The sequence below is a fragment of the Rasamsonia emersonii genome, assembly GCF_000968595.1.
Source record: "Rasamsonia emersonii CBS 393.64 chromosome Unknown ctg1118621760011, whole genome shotgun sequence".
NCBI classification, from domain to species: domain Eukaryota; kingdom Fungi; phylum Ascomycota; class Eurotiomycetes; order Eurotiales; family Trichocomaceae; genus Rasamsonia; species Rasamsonia emersonii.
Window position 1 is genome coordinate 72,417 of NW_013563276.1, and position 17,997 is coordinate 90,413.

Below are 17,997 nucleotides of genomic sequence, written 5' to 3' on the forward strand. Positions count from 1 at the left end.
TAACAATGATTGCATCGCGTGGAATTCTTGACCTGCTTGATGGCTCAAATAGGAGAACTCCGTCATCATGCTCATGGATCCTCACTTCCCTAGATGAATATCAAACCATTTTAATCAGTTATTAATAACAGTTTGCAGGGAGTAGGTATCAAGTATGTGATTTCCTCGTATTCCGGGGCCATGATGTGATTGATAATCATCGGGTTGGAGTTGTCCTAAATGCAACATTCCGATCCCAAGCTTGGGTGCATTGTGATTATTGCCATGGTGACTGTGAAATTCCCGACCGACCAACCATGGAGAAGAAATCATGAGCTTTGCTTTGCTTTCAATACGAACGATGAGATTATCAGAAATAAGAAATTTTTATTTTATTGCAGTCGTAAATAAAATTGGATTGAGTCATCACTGAGTCTTATTGTTACTATCTATCGTATCTGTTCTCTTGTACTCTATATAACCCTTTCTGGCTAGGACGCGTGCGCGATCAGACGCGTAGTGGGTCACGCGTCAGCCCAGCCACAAAGGGGGAAAAAACAACCCGAAAGAGGAAAAACGGCAACGACGGGACGTCGGACGTCAACCTCAAACGTACCTGACATACAAACAGGTGCACAGTGTCTGGGCAGTCCTTCTCACCTTCCCTCTATTGATCTTTCCTTGGGTAGTACTCTTTCATGTACTGTACCGTATAGTTTATCCAACGCAGACAGACAGACAGACGGGGAAAGCACCATGCCGCCCCGGCGCTCCTCGACGCGCTCCCAAGCCCGCCTTCCCCAGGGCCAAACGGGCATCCAGCGCTTTACGAGAGCGTCAAAGCCAGGTGCGACGCTTGCTGTGGAGGGGAAGGAAACTGCCACTACCGCTACTGCCACTGCCGCTACTGCTACTGCTGCTCCTTTCCTTCCCACGTCCCCGTCAAAGAAGCGGAAATTGAATGAGATTGGAAACGGCGAGAGCGAAGAAGGAGTTCGATCGGAGGCACAACGACAGCGACAGCAACAGCAACAGCTGGAAGACGCTGCCAATGCCACGCCTTCGAAAACCTTACGATTTAGCAGCCTCTCTGTGTCGACGCCGCGCAGTTCCCGCACCCGCCAGTCGTCAGAATCCCAAACGTCCAGTTTCGAGTCTTCAACGACTCCGTCGGGAAGGAGCTCACCACCTACATCTCCCTCGAGAGGCAGTAGTCCCTCTCCATCTGCACCGCTAGACGAGACCACCGTTCCCGAGCGCTCCCCGTCCCCGTGTCCGAGCCGTCCTGCCGCGTTTTATGATCTGTTGAGCCTCCATTCCTCCTTCCTCACGGCCATAGCACTGCATTTTGCCCACAATGGCGCCTCCACGCCGGCCGATCTCAGGGAATTGCTGCCGAGCATCGAGAGGATATGGAAGAAGCGCAAGGTCGTCACGAGGGACTTGCAGAGATTGATCCGGATATGGGACGACGATCCCGAGTCTTTGGGCTTTCGGTTTCGGATTGCCAACTACGGCCTGGGCAAGATATGTCTGGAGAGGGTTTCTCGGGATTCTACTAGTTCTCTTGGGGGAGGATGTACCGCTGGTCGGTTCGATGAGAACGAGCTCCAGGAGAGATTCACACAGAATCTGGACAGGATATGGAGGAGAATGGCCAACAACTCCAAGGAGAAGAAGGGTGATGAGACTGGTTTTGTCGAGAGGCTGGGAATCGCGCCGATTCACGATTCCTTGACGCCTTTCACCGCGCTGCGCAAGGGACAGCAGCGGCTGCAGGATTTGAAGGGGGGTGTTATCAAGATCAAAACGGCGAAAATGAAGGCCAAGGCCAACGATGCTGATGTCCAGCCACGGGAACCGACAACGGACCGCCGAAAGGGTCTTCTGGATCGCATCAAGAGCAAGGAGATGCTCCAGGCAAAACTGCCTCCTCCGCCGTCGAAAGAGGAGCTTCTGCGCCGGTCTGCTGCAGAACATGTGGAGGACGTTGCGAAGGTGTTGGCTCTGCTGCGGCCGACTGACTCCGTCCAGACCGGGGCCAGTAGTGCCGTAACGGCGGTGCAAAAGAAGCCATACCGGTTTGAGACCATTATCCAAAATGTCCGGGATTCGATGCGGAATCCCATTTCTGAAGAGGAGGTCGCCGTGTGCCTGGACATCCTGGCGGAGAAGGATATCGCAGGTGATTGGATAGAGATTGTTACGGTCAACCAGCTGAAGTCGGTCGTCTTGAAGTCCGGGCGGGTCGACGTCTCACCAAGAGAAATCGGGGCCAAGGTTGCCAAGATGAAAATCGGCTGGGAGGATCATACGACATAGAGATACTACGGAGTACGACGTCATGAACGCTCATTGCATGGGTCATTGGTTTGGATTTTTGGATGCAAAAAAGCATTTGGGTCTGCAATTGTTCCCCATCGTATATGTATATGTATTTATTATTATTATAACTAATTCTGTAGCATCTTGTATTCTGCATTCCACATTCAATTGAGTCTGTACAGTACAGTAAACGACCGATTTTCCATTGTCTTCGCCATGGATAGGTAAATTAGGTAACTTGAATGCATTAACGCGAGACGCGTAGTCACGTGATCGTGTCACCCAGGGATCGCGTCTCCCGTCCTTAACTCCGCCGCGGCGATTCTTATCTATCTGATGCACTGGGAATTCATCCCTTAAGTCCCTTTGCACAGAACCCGGCAAGATGTCTTCGCGACCGGAGTTAAAGGTGAGTATTCTATCGGCGTCTTTTAGTTAAAAGAAAAAAAGAGTTGGAAGTCTTATTAATTCCTGATGGTTCTCCAGGTCGACGACGAAGTCGGTTTCATTCGCTTCTTCCGGTCTCTCCCTGCCAAAGATGTTGGCAATGAGAGCAACCCGTCGACAGTCCGCGTCTTTGATCGCGGTGACTGGTACACCGCTCATGGGACCGATGCCGAGTTCATCGCCCGCACCGTCTACAAAACCACTTCGGTCCTCCGAATGCTGGGCCGCAGCGACACGGGCGGCTTGCCGTCCGTCACCATGAGCGTGACTGTTTTCCGGAATTTCCTCCGCGAGGCGCTGTTCCGCCTGAGCAAGCGTGTCGAGATCTGGGTGTCTAGCGGCACTGGCAAGGGTCAGTGGAAACTGGCGAAGCAGGCGAGTCCCGGCAATCTCCAGGATGTCGAGGAAGAATTGGGCGGTGCCTCCGGGACGGCGATGGACTCTGCGCCCATCATCCTCGCTGTCAAGGTCTCTGCCCGATCCACCGAGGCGAAGAACGTCGGTGTGTGTTTCGCTGATGCGAGTGTGCGGGAGCTTGGCGTGAGCGAGTTCCTCGATAATGATGTCTACTCCAACTTCGAATCCCTGGTCATCCAGCTCGGAGTGAAGGAGTGTGTGATCCAGGCGGACGGGTCCAAGAAGGATGTCGAGCTCGCCAAGCTGCGAGCGATTGCGGATACCTGTGGGATCGCAATCACCGAGAGGCCCGCGGCGGATTTTGGGACCAAGGATATCGAACGGGATTTGACAAGACTGTTGCGCAGTGAGCGATCCGCCGCCCTGTTACCGCAGACTGAACTGAAATTGGCTATGGGCGCGGCGGCCTCGTTGATCAAGTACCTGGGAGTCATGAATGATCCAACCAACTTCGGGCAGTACCAGCTTTATCAGCATGACCTCTCCCAGTATATGAAGCTGGATGCGTCTGCTCTGCGAGCACTCAATCTCATGCCTGGCCCCCGCGACGGGTCGAAGAACATGAGTTTGTATGGTCTTCTGAATCATTGCAAAACGCCCGTGGGAAGTCGACTCCTCGCTCAATGGTTGAAGCAGCCGCTCATGGATCTCGCGGAGATCGAGAAGCGACACCAGCTCGTGGAGGCGTTTGTCATGGATACAGAACTACGGCAGACCATGCAAGAAGAGCATCTACGAGCCATCCCTGATCTCTACCGTCTAGCGAAGCGATTTCAACGAAACATGGCCAACTTGGAGGACGTTGTCCGCGTCTACCAGGTGGCTATTCGCCTGCCGGGCTTCATCCGCAGCTTTGAGAATGTCATGGATGAGCAGTATCAGACCGTACTGGATGAACAGTACACGTCCAAACTTCGGCATCTGTCCGACTGCCTTGCCAAGCTCGAGGAGATGGTGGAAACTACTGTTGATCTAGAAGCCCTGGACAACCACGAGTTCATCATCAAGCCAGAGTTCGACGAGAGCCTCCAGGTCATCCGAAAAACTGGACAAGCTCCGGCACGATATGGACGTGGAGCATCGGCGTGTGGCGCGGGGATCTCAACCAGGAGATGGACAAGAAGCTCTTTCTCGAGAACCACCGCGTGCACGGATGGTGCTTCCGATTGACTCGTAATGAAGCTGGGTGTATCCGGAACAAGCGGGAATACATGGAGTGCTCCACGCAGAAGAACGGTGTCTACTTCACGACCTCGACTATGCAGGCACTACGGCGAGAGCACGATCAGCTCTCGGCTAACTACAACCGCACGCAAACGGGGCTTGTTAATGAAGTCGTCAATGTTGCCGCTTCTTACTGTCCCATCCTTGAGCAGTTGGCCGGCGTTCTGTCGCATCTCGACGTCATTGTCAGTTTCGCACATGTGTCCGTCCACGCTCCCACCGCGTACGTCCGCCCGAAGATGCATCCGCGCGGGACGGGAAATACCATACTCAAGGAAGCCCGGCATCCGTGCATGGAAATGCAGGACGACATCTCGTTCATCACGAATGATGTCTCGCTTGTGCGAGACGAGTCTTCCTTCCTCATCATCACTGGACCCAACATGGGTGGTAAATCCACCTACATTCGGCAGATTGGCGTCATTGCGCTCATGGCTCAGATCGGATGCTTTGTGCCCTGCACGGAGGCCGAGCTGACCATATTCGACTGCATCCTCGCTCGTGTGGGAGCCAGTGACTCCCAACTTAAGGGGGTGTCGACGTTCATGGCCGAGATGCTCGAGACGGCCAATATCCTCAAGTCTGCGACTTCTGAATCGCTGATCATCATTGACGAGTTGGGCCGTGGCACGAGCACCTACGACGGGTTTGGTCTCGCGTGGGCCATCTCGGAACATATCATCACGGAGATCCGATGCTTCGGTCTCTTCGCGACGCACTTCCACGAACTCACCGCGCTCGCAGACCGATACCCGAAATCGGTCAAGAACCTTCATGTGACTGCGTTCATTGGTGATGGCAGTGGGGAAGAAGGCAAGAAGAAGAAGAGAGAAGTCACACTTCTGTACCGCGTCGAGCCAGGTGTCTGCGACCAATCCTTTGGGATCCATGTGGCGGAACTGGTCCGCTTCCCTGAAAAGGTGGTCAACATGGCGCGGCAGAAGGCCGAGGAGCTGGAGGATTTCACGTCCGCAACATCTGAACAGCAGCAAGTGCAGTCGACGAGCCTGGACGGGTATACGCAAGAAGAAGTAGAGGAGGGGAGCGCGCTGCTAAAGTCGATGCTTCTCAAGTGGAAGGCTGAAATCGAGGGTCCTGGGAAGGAGAATCTGACTGCGGAGGAAAAACGCCAAATCATGCGAGATCTGGTCCGGGCGGATGAAAAATTACAGGCGAACAAGGTGTTTCAGGGTATCACGGCTTTGTAACGGCGGGTTTCTGTGTTTATTCCTTTTTTTTAAGATGTATTTGTTGATCGGGTATATCATATGTGTGTGTATTAATACATATCAGCTCGGTTCGGGAATAGTTGCCTACTTACTGCCCATGATGGTAGTAAGACAGTAAGATACCTTATGTAATTATAGATTAATGAGAAACAGACAAGACATTATTTATTTATTCTCTCCTTATTCTCTCGTCGCTTGTGTATTGAACACCACCAATCAGCTGCCCGGGTTGCTTAACTTTAAGCTCCTCGGGATCCGTCACGTGTCGAGAGAGACGGCCATAGCGACTGCTGCGATTGACACGGTCCAGACTCACTCAACCCCCAGCGAACCAGCCGGATCACGGTTAGTTAACTCCAGAAGAACACTTTCCCCTTGACCCTCTCTTTTTCTGTTCCTGTTCGGCGAAGTTTGATTGATTGCTTGCTTACCTACCTGCGCGGTCAATTCAGCTCTTCTCTGATTGATGTCATCCTTGACCTGATCGGAACGAACCACACCACCACCACCTCTCTCACGTCCTCCCTTTTTACCTCCCCGCAATTGATACTATTTACTGCGACTCCGAAAGTTCACGACGCACTGCATTCGAGGGATAGATAAACTGCGGCTCCGCTACAACCCCATACGAGCTATCCATCCATTTTTCGAGACTGTACCCTCGTTCCTCGACATGATTGCTCTGCCTCTGCCAACAATGCGCCAGCGATAGATTGCGCTTCGAAGGAGAGAAAGGGAAAAGGGAAAAAAAAAACTGAGCCGCCGCTGGGACAGAAACAGAAATAGAAGCTGGAACGGAATTTTTGCGGAGAATTGAGGATTGATTGATTCATGCATCCTTTTTCCATCCTCACTCTCGGGATCTTCGTAGCGGGCTACATCACCGCGAGGTGGGACTTGGTGACTCGTCTCTACGAATTGGCCATTTTCGCGTGGGATCACGGCGTTGTTGTACGTGTCTCGTCCAGCTGAGTTTCTTCATTTATTGGTTGGAGGGCTCTGTTGTTCTGATGTTTTTCTCTCTTTCGATACAGACCCGAACCGCGAAGGGATTCGTGCTTCTTTCCTTCTTCTTTTTCCTCTTGATTATCCCTCTCAATCACCTCGCGACGCGGGAGATTAATCTTGTAAGAGGTTCCCTTGCCTTTTCTTTTTTTTTTTTTGGCCTTCATTGGCAATGTGCTAATTTCTGGGAATTGCTGTTTCTAGCATCCTCGCGTCGTTCATCAAGGTATATCTGCACGAGAAGAGTTGCGGCGTCGCGGTTCCTTCTAAGCAGGGACGAGCTGGGTGTTACGGGACAACGGGAAGGATGACAATATGCTCATGAGTGATGGATTACTGCGTGTGTTTTGGCCGAATGATCTTCCCCGGTCGACAGCGCCCGGGGTGATCGTGGGATGGCGCAATTCGGAATTGGACTTGTTTGTCCTAAGCGTGCTGGAGGATGTTGATGTGGGTTTGCTGATACCAACATAATATTAGTTATTGTATGAGATGCTAATTCTATGACCAGCCTCGGAGTGTCGAAAATGCTCTGCGCGCCGGGATCTTATTCCGTAACAGCCCACACCCAATCTCCCAGATATTTTCACTCTGTGGGAGGTCGGCGATGCACGTGTTGGGCTCCACGAACCCTCCAGAACCGCCGACAACTTTCAATCCATCCCATCTCTCGGTGACTACAAGTCCGTCATGCAAGGTCCCGCGCATTTTCTGCCCGCCGGAGACGAATATCTCAGTCCAGATCATCATGTTCGACCGTCCGCATCCGACGAGAATGCAATATATGTCTCTCGAGCCAATTTCCTTGGCCTTGGCTGACAAACGATCCACGGAGGAGAGGGACGAAGCTACCGCCGATAGCATCGATGCAGAGGAGGAAATGGAAAAGGCTCGATCGCGAAAATTGGTTGAAAAGTTGAAATTCCACACGGTGGTCCGGCATGTGCCTTCGAACAAAGAACTCGCCCTTCCCGTGATTTTGAACCAGATCAACTGCGCCTTTGAGATGGGTAAACTCATCGAGAAGAATAGCAAATTGATTGGGACGCGTCCGAAGAGAAGCATGAGTGTTAGCGAACGCGTCGTCGAGTCTGCAACAACCCTCTGGGATTTCTTCGTTCTTGGTGTTGCCTACGTGTTCTGGCAATGGCTCTGGCCCGTCATCACGAGGTGTTTCGTGATCGGCCTCGTCTGCCACCGTGCAATTGCCGAAATCGTCCTGCGCATCCTCGAATGGCGAGCCCGTCCAGATGCCGCTGCGCTGAAAGATATCTCCGCGACGGCGCAGCAGGTAGATATTCGGCTACAGCAATTCTGCTACTGGCCTATTCAATATATGAAGCTACGACAGCGGAAAGACAACTGGGAGAGCATTACGACCAGCCACCCAGACTATATTCGATTCTACAACAGCTTGTGGCTGGTTGCGAACGATGTGATTATCGGGATCGCCCTGGGTTCATACATCATAGACAACGCCCACTGGGTTGCCTATCAGATCAACCATATTATCAGCGGCTGGACCGTACAAGGTTTGCAGCGCACCATCTCCTGGCTCATGGGTTGGCCGGCAGGGTTGAAGCTCAACAATGAGCTGGCAGCCTTTCTGGGCGACCTGTTTCTGTGGGTCATTGAGCATTGGGCAGGTGAGAAGCTGTTCTTCTTTAAGTTAAATATGGAATTTATCTCTGACATTGCTGGTTAAGGCTGCATTGCGAATCTACAACCCTACCTTCCCCACTTAATATACGTAATTGGATGCTCCAGTTTTGCTGGCGCCAGCATGCCTATTGCTCTCTTCTCCGACCTACTTTCCATCGTCACCATCCATATCTATTCCTTTTACATCGCTTCCGCGCGCATCTTTAATTGGCAGCTCAGCATAATCATATCTTTGTTTCACCTGTTCCGAGGGAAGAAACGAAACGTTCTGCGCAACCGGATCGATTCGTGCGACTACGATCTAGACCAGTTGCTTCTGGGGACCATCCTGTTCACGGTGCTGTTCTTTCTGCTACCGACAGTCATTGTGTTCTATATCGCGTTCGCCTCGGCGCGGATGTTGATCATTTCTTTGAAAGCGATCCTCGACACGTGTTTAGCGTTCTTGAATCATTTCCCACTCTTTGCATTAATGTTGCGCGTTAAAGATTCGAGACGGTTACCAGGTATGTGACGATTCAAATCGCCCCTAGACTATGGGCTTTTTCTCATTGCAAGTTTTAGGTGGTATTCATTTCGAACTGCGGGAAGAATACGATAAGTCGGCACCGTCGAATGACAAGGTGATATCATATATTTATCTTGACGTAAGTCGTTTCGCCTCAATATGCATAAGCTTTGTTCCCCTTCTGACAGATTTGATACAGTCGATTCCCCTCCCGCTCCGAGCCATGTTCGACCAATACTTCCAACTTGCTCACCGTCTCCGGAAACACTATCTCTCGCCCAGTGTCATCCTGTGCCTGGTCACCGGCCGCTTCGTGCCCCCGATCCACCGCCGCAACCTGTACAGCATGCAGTACAGCATGTTGCCAGCCCGCCGGGCCGGGATGATGGAAGTCTGGACCCAGCTGACGGAGAAAAGGAGCAGCGGAGGAAGTAGTGGCGCGAACTCGGTCCTCGTCGGCAACGGCGGGGTCATGATGGGGAATGGAGGGATCAAGGTCCCTAGCGGGTTTGGAACCGGAGGCAGCCGGCGAAGATAAGATGGGCATGCATGCATGTGTATATATAATCTATATCAATACTGATTTAATGAAGGCAATAGATTAATTGTTTAATGGAGCAAAATGCGCAATGAAAATGATTCTCTAGAGCGGATAGCAATTCAAGTGATGTGAATGTTCAATTAGTCTTTCTTTACACGATCTATTAGCCTCGCAAGAGTTGTGAATAAAGATGTCTTTATTATTGAGTGATTTCAAATCCGCGACAATCTCCGTGGCGGATTTATAGTGCCCACGCCAGCATTTGGCGATGATGCTTGCAGGTAACAGGCTTGTCAGGTCTTCTTGAAATTCCTGATTCCGAAAGAGCCCATCAACGACATTATCCGGTATCTCCTGATAATGGTTTCCTCGTTGTCCATATTTCGTAGATTGTACTTCCTAGAGCAAACAGCTCATCATCAAGACTGATTTTGTCATCGTCCACATCTCTTTCACCTGGAGGCCGTTGAAACCCTTTGCCACAGCCCACGTAAGAATCACTGCCGTCGATCGACGAGCCCGCAAAGTCGCACAGCTTCACGTTGTCGTCATGATCCAGGAGGAGGTTGTGGCAGCCAATATCGCCCTGGAGCACGTTTCTCATGTGGATGTAAGCAAGCCCCTCGGCTGCCTGGATCGACCATCTCAGGGCAAGATGGGACAACGGTCGCTCGCCGCGTTGCTGCAAGTCGAGGAGCCGTTTCCGGAGACACTCCTTCAGCCTCTCTAGCACGAGTCCCCGCTGCACCGGATAGTAGAACCGGCATATTCGAGGGTGCTGTCTTCCAAGACGCTCGTATATCTTCCGCTCAATCAACAGGTCTTGAAGGCTCTGTCTATCTGTGTAGTCGTCGCCTGTTACCAGGGCTTTCTTGACGACGGTGTGGTCGTCGATGGCGAAAACATGGCCCGATACTCCTGCTCCTAGCAGTTCCAACGACGATGATGATGAGACAGGCAGTTTAGGAAGGGAAGAGACATCATCCATCCTCTTCCATGCCGAATGCCCTACAAGCATTGGCTGTCTGTCAGGTTTGGAAACACAGATACCGGACAGACGGGGCTGAAAGAGTAAAAAGTCCGTTAATAGAGATTCTCGGCCAGAATCTGAGCATAATATCTCAACCTTTGTGCTAGGTAGGAGCCAGTAGTCTCTCTTAGGAGTAAACACTATGGTGATTTACCCCAGACTAATTTAGTTTCGTAGCCAGAAATGAATTATGTGATCCATGCAGGTTCTTGCCCATGAACCACTCTATCCGTATTTTAATTTCATTACTGCCATAGTACTTCTCTCAAACTCATCATTTTGTCTACAGTGTACACCATCTGCCATACACATACATCGGGTATCAATCACTATAACTACTACTACACTGTGCCAATGCCATGTATAATACCCCATAGAGGAAAGAAAAACGCCATGGAAAGAAAACGCCATCACCATGCACATAACTACTTTGTGAACGTAAAATTCTTCCCTCCAGTGTCTTTCTTCGCCTTGCGCACCCCCGTCGGTGCGTCGAGCGCCTTGGCGTACGGGTTAAATGGTTGCTTGGACTTGTTCATAGGCAGTCCACCCGTGGCCGATTCGGCTGGCGCGTGTAGTACAGACGGCGCTTTGCTATAGTCAAACGGTGTCGAATCCTGATTCTCCTGCTTTGATGATGATGATGATGATGATGGCTTCTTGGCGACAGCCTCCCGGCGTGACTTCTTCGAAGGCTTCTTCTCCTCCAAAGAATCCGCATCCGACGACTCGTCGCTTTCTTCTGACGAGCTGTCCTCTTTGTCTTCTTCGTTCGTCTTGCTGATCTTCCTCTTGCGCCTGCCGGCAATCTCCTTGACAGTAAAGATCTCGTTGCTCTTCTCTTCTGCAGGCGTTGGAGCTGCCGGGGCTGGCTGTGGAGTGGCCGCTGGTGCATTGCCTAGCTTCTCGCGGGCCTCGGAGACCGTCATCGGCATGGGCGGTAGAGGAAGGGAAAGGCGCAGAGCTTCTGCAGAAGCGGCCACGGAATATTCCACTGGAACAGCTGCAGTTTCGTGCGGCTTCAGGGCGTTGCCCCAGAACTGCGAAATTTCAGCTCGTCCAGCCGAAACCAAGGCCTCCTTTTCTTCGGCAGGGGTAGGCAGGCCTTGATCGATTGCCGAAGCGACCTTCTGAGCTGCTGGCGTTGTAGCAACTGCAGTCTTTGTCGGCTTGGCCACATCGCGCCACTCAGGACCATTCGCCCCTGCGATCTTGGCGGCCTTGATGACCTCTAGGAGATGATCTACCCTGTCCCTGACGATCGTCGTCACAGGACTGATCGTCCTGAAAAGCGTCGCCTTGTCCAGTGGCATCGTCTGGGCAATCTTAAACAGCACATGCCTGGGGAAGACACATTGTACGCCTTCGTCTTCTTCCCGAGCTACCTCATCACGCCACTGGTGCACAGCCTTGAACACCGCAAACTGCTCTTTGCTGAGGGGTACGGAACTTTTGGTTAGACAGTCATACCAGCCTCCTGGTCCCTGGCCTGTCGCTGCATCGTATACTGGCCGTTCATATCTCTGGAGGGCCTCATTCTTAGACTGCTCAAGCACGTAGTCCACAAGGTTGCTCTCGGGCGTGGAACGTTCAAGGAGCTGGTTCCGTAAGTGGTCGTAAATGTAGAGAAGGTAGTGGGTGTCTGATCGGGCATAATTGAACATCTCCTCCGGCAGCGGACGAATTCTCCAATCCGCCATCTGATACCTCTTGTCGGCTTGGAAATTAACAAACTTGTGGAGAAGGAATTTGAGACTCCTTTTCGGATATCCGAGAGCGACAGCGGCGTGATAGGTGTCAAACATGCCCACCACGTAGAGACCCAGGTCGCGTTGCAACCAGATGATGTCCATGGACGAGCCATGGAGCACTTTTAGAATATTCGGGTCTGCAAAAACTTCATTCAACTGCTGCAGTTCCTCTCTCCATGGCTTGAGCGTGTCAACTATCCAGTCCTTGTCTCGCGTGCTGATCTGCATGAGCGACACCAGGCCGTGGTACGAATGGACGTCATGATGCTCCAGATCGATGGCTATCTCTTTCGACGACTTGAGTTCAGCAAGCATCTCGGAAACACCTTCGAGGGTGTCAACCCACGTGGCCTTCGTCGACTCGAACGGACAATAGTCAATCGGAGGCGAAGCAACATATGTGGAGGAGGGGTACTTTGCAGCTCGAATCTCCGCTTCATACGGGTTCGGATAGCTATATATCGAGAGCATTTTGTCAGAATACGCAAGAGACAAGCCATGACTGATTTTGGATTCACGTACAATGCAGGTTGTGAGTCCGACTCTACTAGTTTTAGAGACTCCTCCAAGGGTACAATCGCATGCGGCTTTGTCTTAAGAAGCGGGCGAAACGGCGAGACATCTGAGTTATCAGGAGCGCGCTCAAATTGCAACTGAGGTTTCGGGATCTTGGAAGCTCCGTAGTTATAGACGCTGGGGAATTTGGATGGCGTAGCCTTGCCTCCGACCGACTGACTCTGCGCTTGTTGGGAAGGACTCAGTCTCTTGATAATTCCCGTAAACTCATCCAAGCAGGCGTCGGCCTTTTCCAGAAGACTGTCAATAACATCCACCACACCACCCCAATTGTCCTCAACAGAGTCTTCGTCTCGCAAAGCCGGAGGCTTTACATCGGTACCGGCGGTCGCGATCTTTAACAGCGACGAGGTTAGAGACAGAAGACGGTCGCTTTGTTCGTCGAGAGATTCAGCGAATTCGCTGCTAGATGAACGGTGGAAATTGACATCTTCTGAACAGAGCTGTCCAACAGTGCGCGTGGTCTGGACGAGCTTTGAGGTGACCTGCTCGTGGAACGAGGAAAATTCTGCCGCAATGTCCATTGCGACAGAGTGTAAATGGCAACCTTAACTCTGGCCCAAGATCAGGATCAAAAATGAAATAAAGGTTCGAGGATGCTGAGGCGCAGAGCCCACTCGGCAGACATGGACAGTCTGCTGAAGTGGCGAGCTTTCGTTTGATCACAAAGACGGCCACAAAGATTGATGGATTATCGAAAACTGATAAATTGAGGCGGCGCAAACTGCCCTATCGGACAAAGGTGAGCCCGGCGGTGAGGTCGATCTTTGTTCTAACGCAAAGCGGTTAGCGCCACCATTAGCCTGTCCGTCCGCCTGCAGCTGGTGCATTAACCTCTACTCCCTAGGTTTTATATTTGAATTTATATTCACGTAGACCAGTAAAAAGTGTTTCAATTCTTAAACGAGCAGTGCATACCCTTCAGGATATAATAAGGCCTTGCCTGCCTTTCCTCTAAGGCTTCAGCTTTTGCATCATGGCAGCGTCTCTTGCCCCAGAGTGCAACAACCTCAAAGAGTATTTTGATACATCCCTTCATATTGTCCATATAATGTGGTCTGACTTTTCTTTCAGGAAATATGATACTTGTTTCCTCAAGTGGTACAGCGAGAGTATGTCATCCATTTCTTGTGAGTGCAAGAGACCTAGTCTAATTGTGAACAGAGTACCTGCGTGGCAACACTGAGGATGAATGTGCAGATCTTTTCAAGGAGTACAAGAAATGCCTGAATGTAGGGTCCTGCTGCTCTTCTTGCCTGAAATATCTCACTAACTATTTGTGCAGAAAGCCCTCGAGGAACGGGGTATCGACAAGATGCTCGAGGAAGCGAGGAAAGACAGTAAGGAGAGCGATGCTGAGTACCTAAAAAGGTGATGGCATGTGTTTCCTCTCCTCTTATCGAATTCTGTTGATGTTGTGCCATATGACGACGCATGTCGGTCTGTCGAAACATGGAAGATTCTCCGCTCTGAAGTCTTAGACAGGAGTTAATAACTGACCAAGTCCTCTCCTACTGAATAAAAAGAACGAAAGAGAAAAGAGAAGAGAAGGAAAACAATCCCAGAACTGAAATGGAGCTCCTTACCTCGATGGACGGCTAGAATAGTCTGTCTTCTTTGGGGATTTTCGACAGAATCATGATTATCTGCAGGACGATATCGAGATCTTTATCAGAATGGACGGGAAGTCTGCCATTGTGTCGGAAATTGTCGACAGCCATGGCTCTCGGGCTGTCCTTCAGGCCCTTGTTCCAGCGAGATTCGATGTCCTTGCTGACCGTCTTTGTATGGAATTTCGCTACGAATAGTTCCGTTATCCTGCGCCAATCAAACTTTGTACCAAGTCTTAGGGCAATGATAAACGCTTCATTCTCCTCTGTCCACGTTCCGTGGGTCATTGTTATTCAGATCGTGGGATCTTTGCACGTTAATAAACGGAAGAACGAATGAATGAAGAGAATTGACAGCAAGCAAGCACAGTGAGGCTATAGAGATTGTCAACGAACAAGCTGTGTGAAAGTCCTAGTTGAGAGTAGATCTTGGTTGCGTGCACGCATAGAGAAAGGAAAGATACAGACAGTCAATGGGGGATGGGATCCTTTATATACCTTAAACTGAAACTGCCGCTATGGTCTCTGTGCTCGACAGCGTTCATGAGCATGACTCTCCAATCAGACGGTATCCTGCCAATAGGGCATGTCGCTGGGACAAATCGTCATTTTTGGACTCTGTGTCTCCAACATTTCAAATGTGGCTACGATTACCCTGTTCCTCTTTTCCCGTCCTGTGGTTGAGGATTCTATGGCCAACTACGTGAACAAGAATGGTATTGCTGGAGATAAGGATAAAGCCCAAATCAAGTGTCATTGAATTACAGACACAAGCTTCATTTCAGCTGTGTAGGCTCTATATAGTTCTAGTCTCCCTCCCTCTGTATACTTTTCTAACTCCTCGCATAACTGAAAAACTCTTTTAACCGAGAAAAGAAATATCATCTAGATCCAGTAAATAATAATGCAAGTTGAATTTAAGGATGACACCTAGTGAAGCGACAGCTTCCTAGATCCTTATCCAGGATGTCAACCGTAATAATCGACCTATTTTCTTCCCCCATCTAATATTAGTCTTGATATTCTCTAATCATTCCTTGTCTTTTGTTCCTGTTAACTAGAAGTCCTAGCACATGTATCTAGTCAAAATTCATCGTCTGGCCGTTTATAGTCGACAATAAATATAAAGCCAGCCCAAAAAAAGAGATCATCAGTATTGATGGTCAATTTTAAATAGTACTAGCCGAACTGCCGAAGATAAACCGGCAGCGCTAATAAATACTAGTAGACTGCCCAGTGCCGTCGGTAATCATCATATTTCCCCCGCAAGAATTATTACCTCTTAAGGTAGATATTTTTATGTTCTAAACAAAATTTGACTAGGAAAATAATAATAAAACAGAAAATTTGCAATAAAACGATTAAGCTATTCTTCTTTTTTTCTTCCAAAAACGGAATTGTCCTTCTATTTATCGTGCTGACCATGTCTGCTCCCCCAAACCGAGGCAATATCGTAGAGATTCCTCTCTCTGGAGAGTTTTCAACTTCAAGTTCTCATTATCATTCTGCTGCTGTTGTTAATGATAGCAATACTCGCGATGATACGAGTCACAGTCATCGGCTTCAGGAGGATGTTCGGGAGTCATCCGTTGACAGGGGTAGAGCTGACAGGCAAGGATTGCCTTGTTTTTTCACTTTCCATTGAAACTATGACCTCTGACGCTCTTCCAGGAGATCAATCTTGGTCGTCCTAGCCGCATTTGTTATCATGTTCACCAGCTGCGGTATCAATTTCGCGTTTGGTGTCTATCAAGAGCTCTACGAGACCATGTCCAGGTCCAGCTCTTCGAATCCCTTCACCGGAGCCACTCCGGCTCAGATCGATCTGATTGGGACGCTGGCCATTTCCCTGATGACGCTTGGTGCCCCTTTCGCGTCTGCTTGGTGTAAATCCTACTCGCCGCGGACAATCACCTTCGCTGGCGGCGTCATGTTTGCTCTTTCCAACGTCCTCGCCTCGTTCGGCCAGAAGCTCTGGCATTTCATCCTCACCCAAGGGATCCTGCTCGGCTGTGGAGTTTGCCTGACTTATATTCCCGCCATGACTGTCGCGCCAGGGTGGTTCACGACGCACCGCGGTCTGGCGATTGGCATTGTTTCCTCGGGCACTGGCGTGGGAGGAGTTGCATGGGCTCCTTTGTTGCGATACCTAAACAACCACATGGGTTTTCGAGACACGCTTCGTCTCACCGGAGCGATTTCGTTCATCCTGCTCGGTGCCTCTGCCACGGCTCTCACGTGGGCGCCAGAGTTTGAACGGCGTGACCGCGTTGAGACGCAAACTTCTCGAACTCGCTTTCTGGTTCCACTGGTCGACTGGCGAGTTGCGCGGTCTCGCAAGTTTATAGCACAATGCATCTCGGCAGCATTGCAATCGTCCGCATACTACGCCCCTGTATTCTTTTTCTCCGCCTACGCGCGTAGTCTGGGATACTCCGCCGCCGCCGGTGCGACCTTCATCGCTGTGTCGAATGGCGCGTCTGCTGTCGGTAAGATCATCATCGGCCATATGGCGGATCGTCTGGGTCGGCTCAATACTCTCCTCTTCACGACGTTCGTCAGTGCCATCACTTCCCTCGGCTTGTGGCTTCCGTCGACTCTCTCTGGCGGTGATAGGGACGGAAAGAGCCTTTTTGCTGCGTTCGCCATCCTATATGGCATCTTTGCCGGGGCTTATATCAGCCTGTTCCCAACAGCGCTGGTAGAACTCTTCGGAGTGCAACATTTTGCCAGCGTCAATGGGTTCTTGTACATGGCCAGGGGGTTTGCGGCGCTCGTCGGCACTCCTGTTGCGGGAGTTCTCATCAGGGGAAGTGGAGGAGGCGTTGATGGTCTGTGGGCAGCAAAAGCCTACCAGAAAACGAGCATTCTCATCGGAGCGCTTCTTGCTGCTGCCACGGTTGGCGTGGCATGGATGAGAATTGAAGCTGCTATCAGCGGGAGCAATCGACTAAGATGGAAGGCTTAATGGTGGCCAAGACGAAGATCAACAGGAAATTAAATTCCAACGATGACCCCTTCAACGGTGCTGATAGTTCTTGACGGGGTCTAGTAATCGCGTCTGAAAATAATACGTACCCTCTAGGATTTTGCGATTGTCTATTCTCGGTTTCGGTGAAGGCTAGGTCAGGAAATCCCAACTCATAAACCAATATAGGACCTCTCCTAATTTCCCACAGTCGCTTAAAAAAAAACCCCACCTAGAATATACGCTACGGTGACCCGGAATTCGAAACAAGGATTGATCCCAACGGATTCCCATCTTCCTGAAAGAGGCAGGGATGGGTTGAAGCTTGAGTGGGCTTCATTAATACTCCAATGCTCAAGGAAATATCTCGTAGGAGAAATCTCCTGGGCGAAAAAGACTGTTGTGGTAAAGATGGTGGAATCAGTGCGTATTACAACCACCGCTGTTGATTATATATAATGCGTGGTACTACTTAAGCTTTCCCATGAATTAGTCAGATATCTATTAATAGTCATTTTGGCCATGCTGAATTCATGTCAAGGTCAGCGTAACACAATTCCCTCCAGGTCCGGCAGACTAAGACGGGTTCATAAACGTGCCTGCCAGGAGTCGGGTTGTAGACGGGACAGCTTCCCGATTTCCTGATTGGGGTTCTCTTGGCATTTCCCACCTGCAATCTACGGAGTAAAATCCCTTACCATAGCGGGTAGTAGATAAACCACGTG

At 50.5% G+C, this 17,997-nt stretch overlaps 6 protein-coding genes across 6 annotated transcripts; 5 read left to right on the forward strand and 1 right to left on the reverse strand.

The window, feature by feature from the left end:
* Positions 1-735: 735 nt before the first annotated feature.
* Positions 736-2,301, forward strand: T310_2041 (uncharacterized protein; the record flags this gene model as incomplete). Its single annotated transcript, XM_013475107.1, has 1 exon — positions 736-2,301. One exon carries the CDS (start codon positions 736-738, stop codon positions 2,299-2,301), a length of 1,566 nt encoding a protein of 521 aa, XP_013330561.1.
* Positions 2,302-2,689: 388 nt separating this feature from the next.
* On the forward strand, positions 2,690-5,600 carry T310_2042 (DNA mismatch repair protein Msh2; the record flags this gene model as incomplete). Its single annotated transcript, XM_013475108.1, has 3 exons — positions 2,690-2,713; positions 2,791-4,067; positions 4,145-5,600. 3 exons carry the CDS (start codon positions 2,690-2,692, stop codon positions 5,598-5,600), a joined length of 2,757 nt encoding a protein of 918 aa, XP_013330562.1.
* A 1,341-nt stretch (positions 5,601-6,941) lies between these two features.
* T310_2043 (N-acetylglucosaminyl transferase component Gpi1) lies at positions 6,942-9,334 on the forward strand (the record flags this gene model as incomplete). The annotated part of the gene is made up of 5 exons (XM_013475109.1): positions 6,942-7,076; positions 7,138-8,272; positions 8,729-8,794; positions 8,853-8,935; positions 8,996-9,334. 5 exons carry the CDS (start codon positions 6,942-6,944, stop codon positions 9,332-9,334), a joined length of 1,758 nt encoding a protein of 585 aa, XP_013330563.1.
* A 343-nt stretch (positions 9,335-9,677) lies between these two features.
* Positions 9,678-13,218, reverse strand: T310_2044 (uncharacterized protein; the record flags this gene model as incomplete). The annotated part of the gene is made up of 4 exons (XM_013475110.1): positions 9,678-10,507; positions 10,682-10,713; positions 10,797-12,572; positions 12,641-13,218. 4 exons carry the CDS (start codon positions 13,216-13,218, stop codon positions 9,678-9,680), a joined length of 3,216 nt encoding a protein of 1,071 aa, XP_013330564.1.
* A 452-nt stretch (positions 13,219-13,670) lies between these two features.
* Positions 13,671-14,502, forward strand: T310_2045 (uncharacterized protein; the record flags this gene model as incomplete). The annotated part of the gene is made up of 5 exons (XM_013475111.1): positions 13,671-13,824; positions 13,895-13,926; positions 13,980-14,034; positions 14,221-14,300; positions 14,347-14,502. 5 exons carry the CDS (start codon positions 13,671-13,673, stop codon positions 14,500-14,502), a joined length of 477 nt encoding a protein of 158 aa, XP_013330565.1.
* A 1,510-nt stretch (positions 14,503-16,012) lies between these two features.
* On the forward strand, positions 16,013-17,272 carry T310_2046 (MFS monocarboxylate transporter; the record flags this gene model as incomplete). The annotated part of the gene is made up of 1 exon (XM_013475112.1): positions 16,013-17,272. The coding sequence occupies one exon, from the start codon at positions 16,013-16,015 to the stop codon at positions 17,270-17,272; it is 1,260 nt and encodes a 419-aa protein (XP_013330566.1).
* Positions 17,273-17,997: the final 725 nt, after the last annotated feature.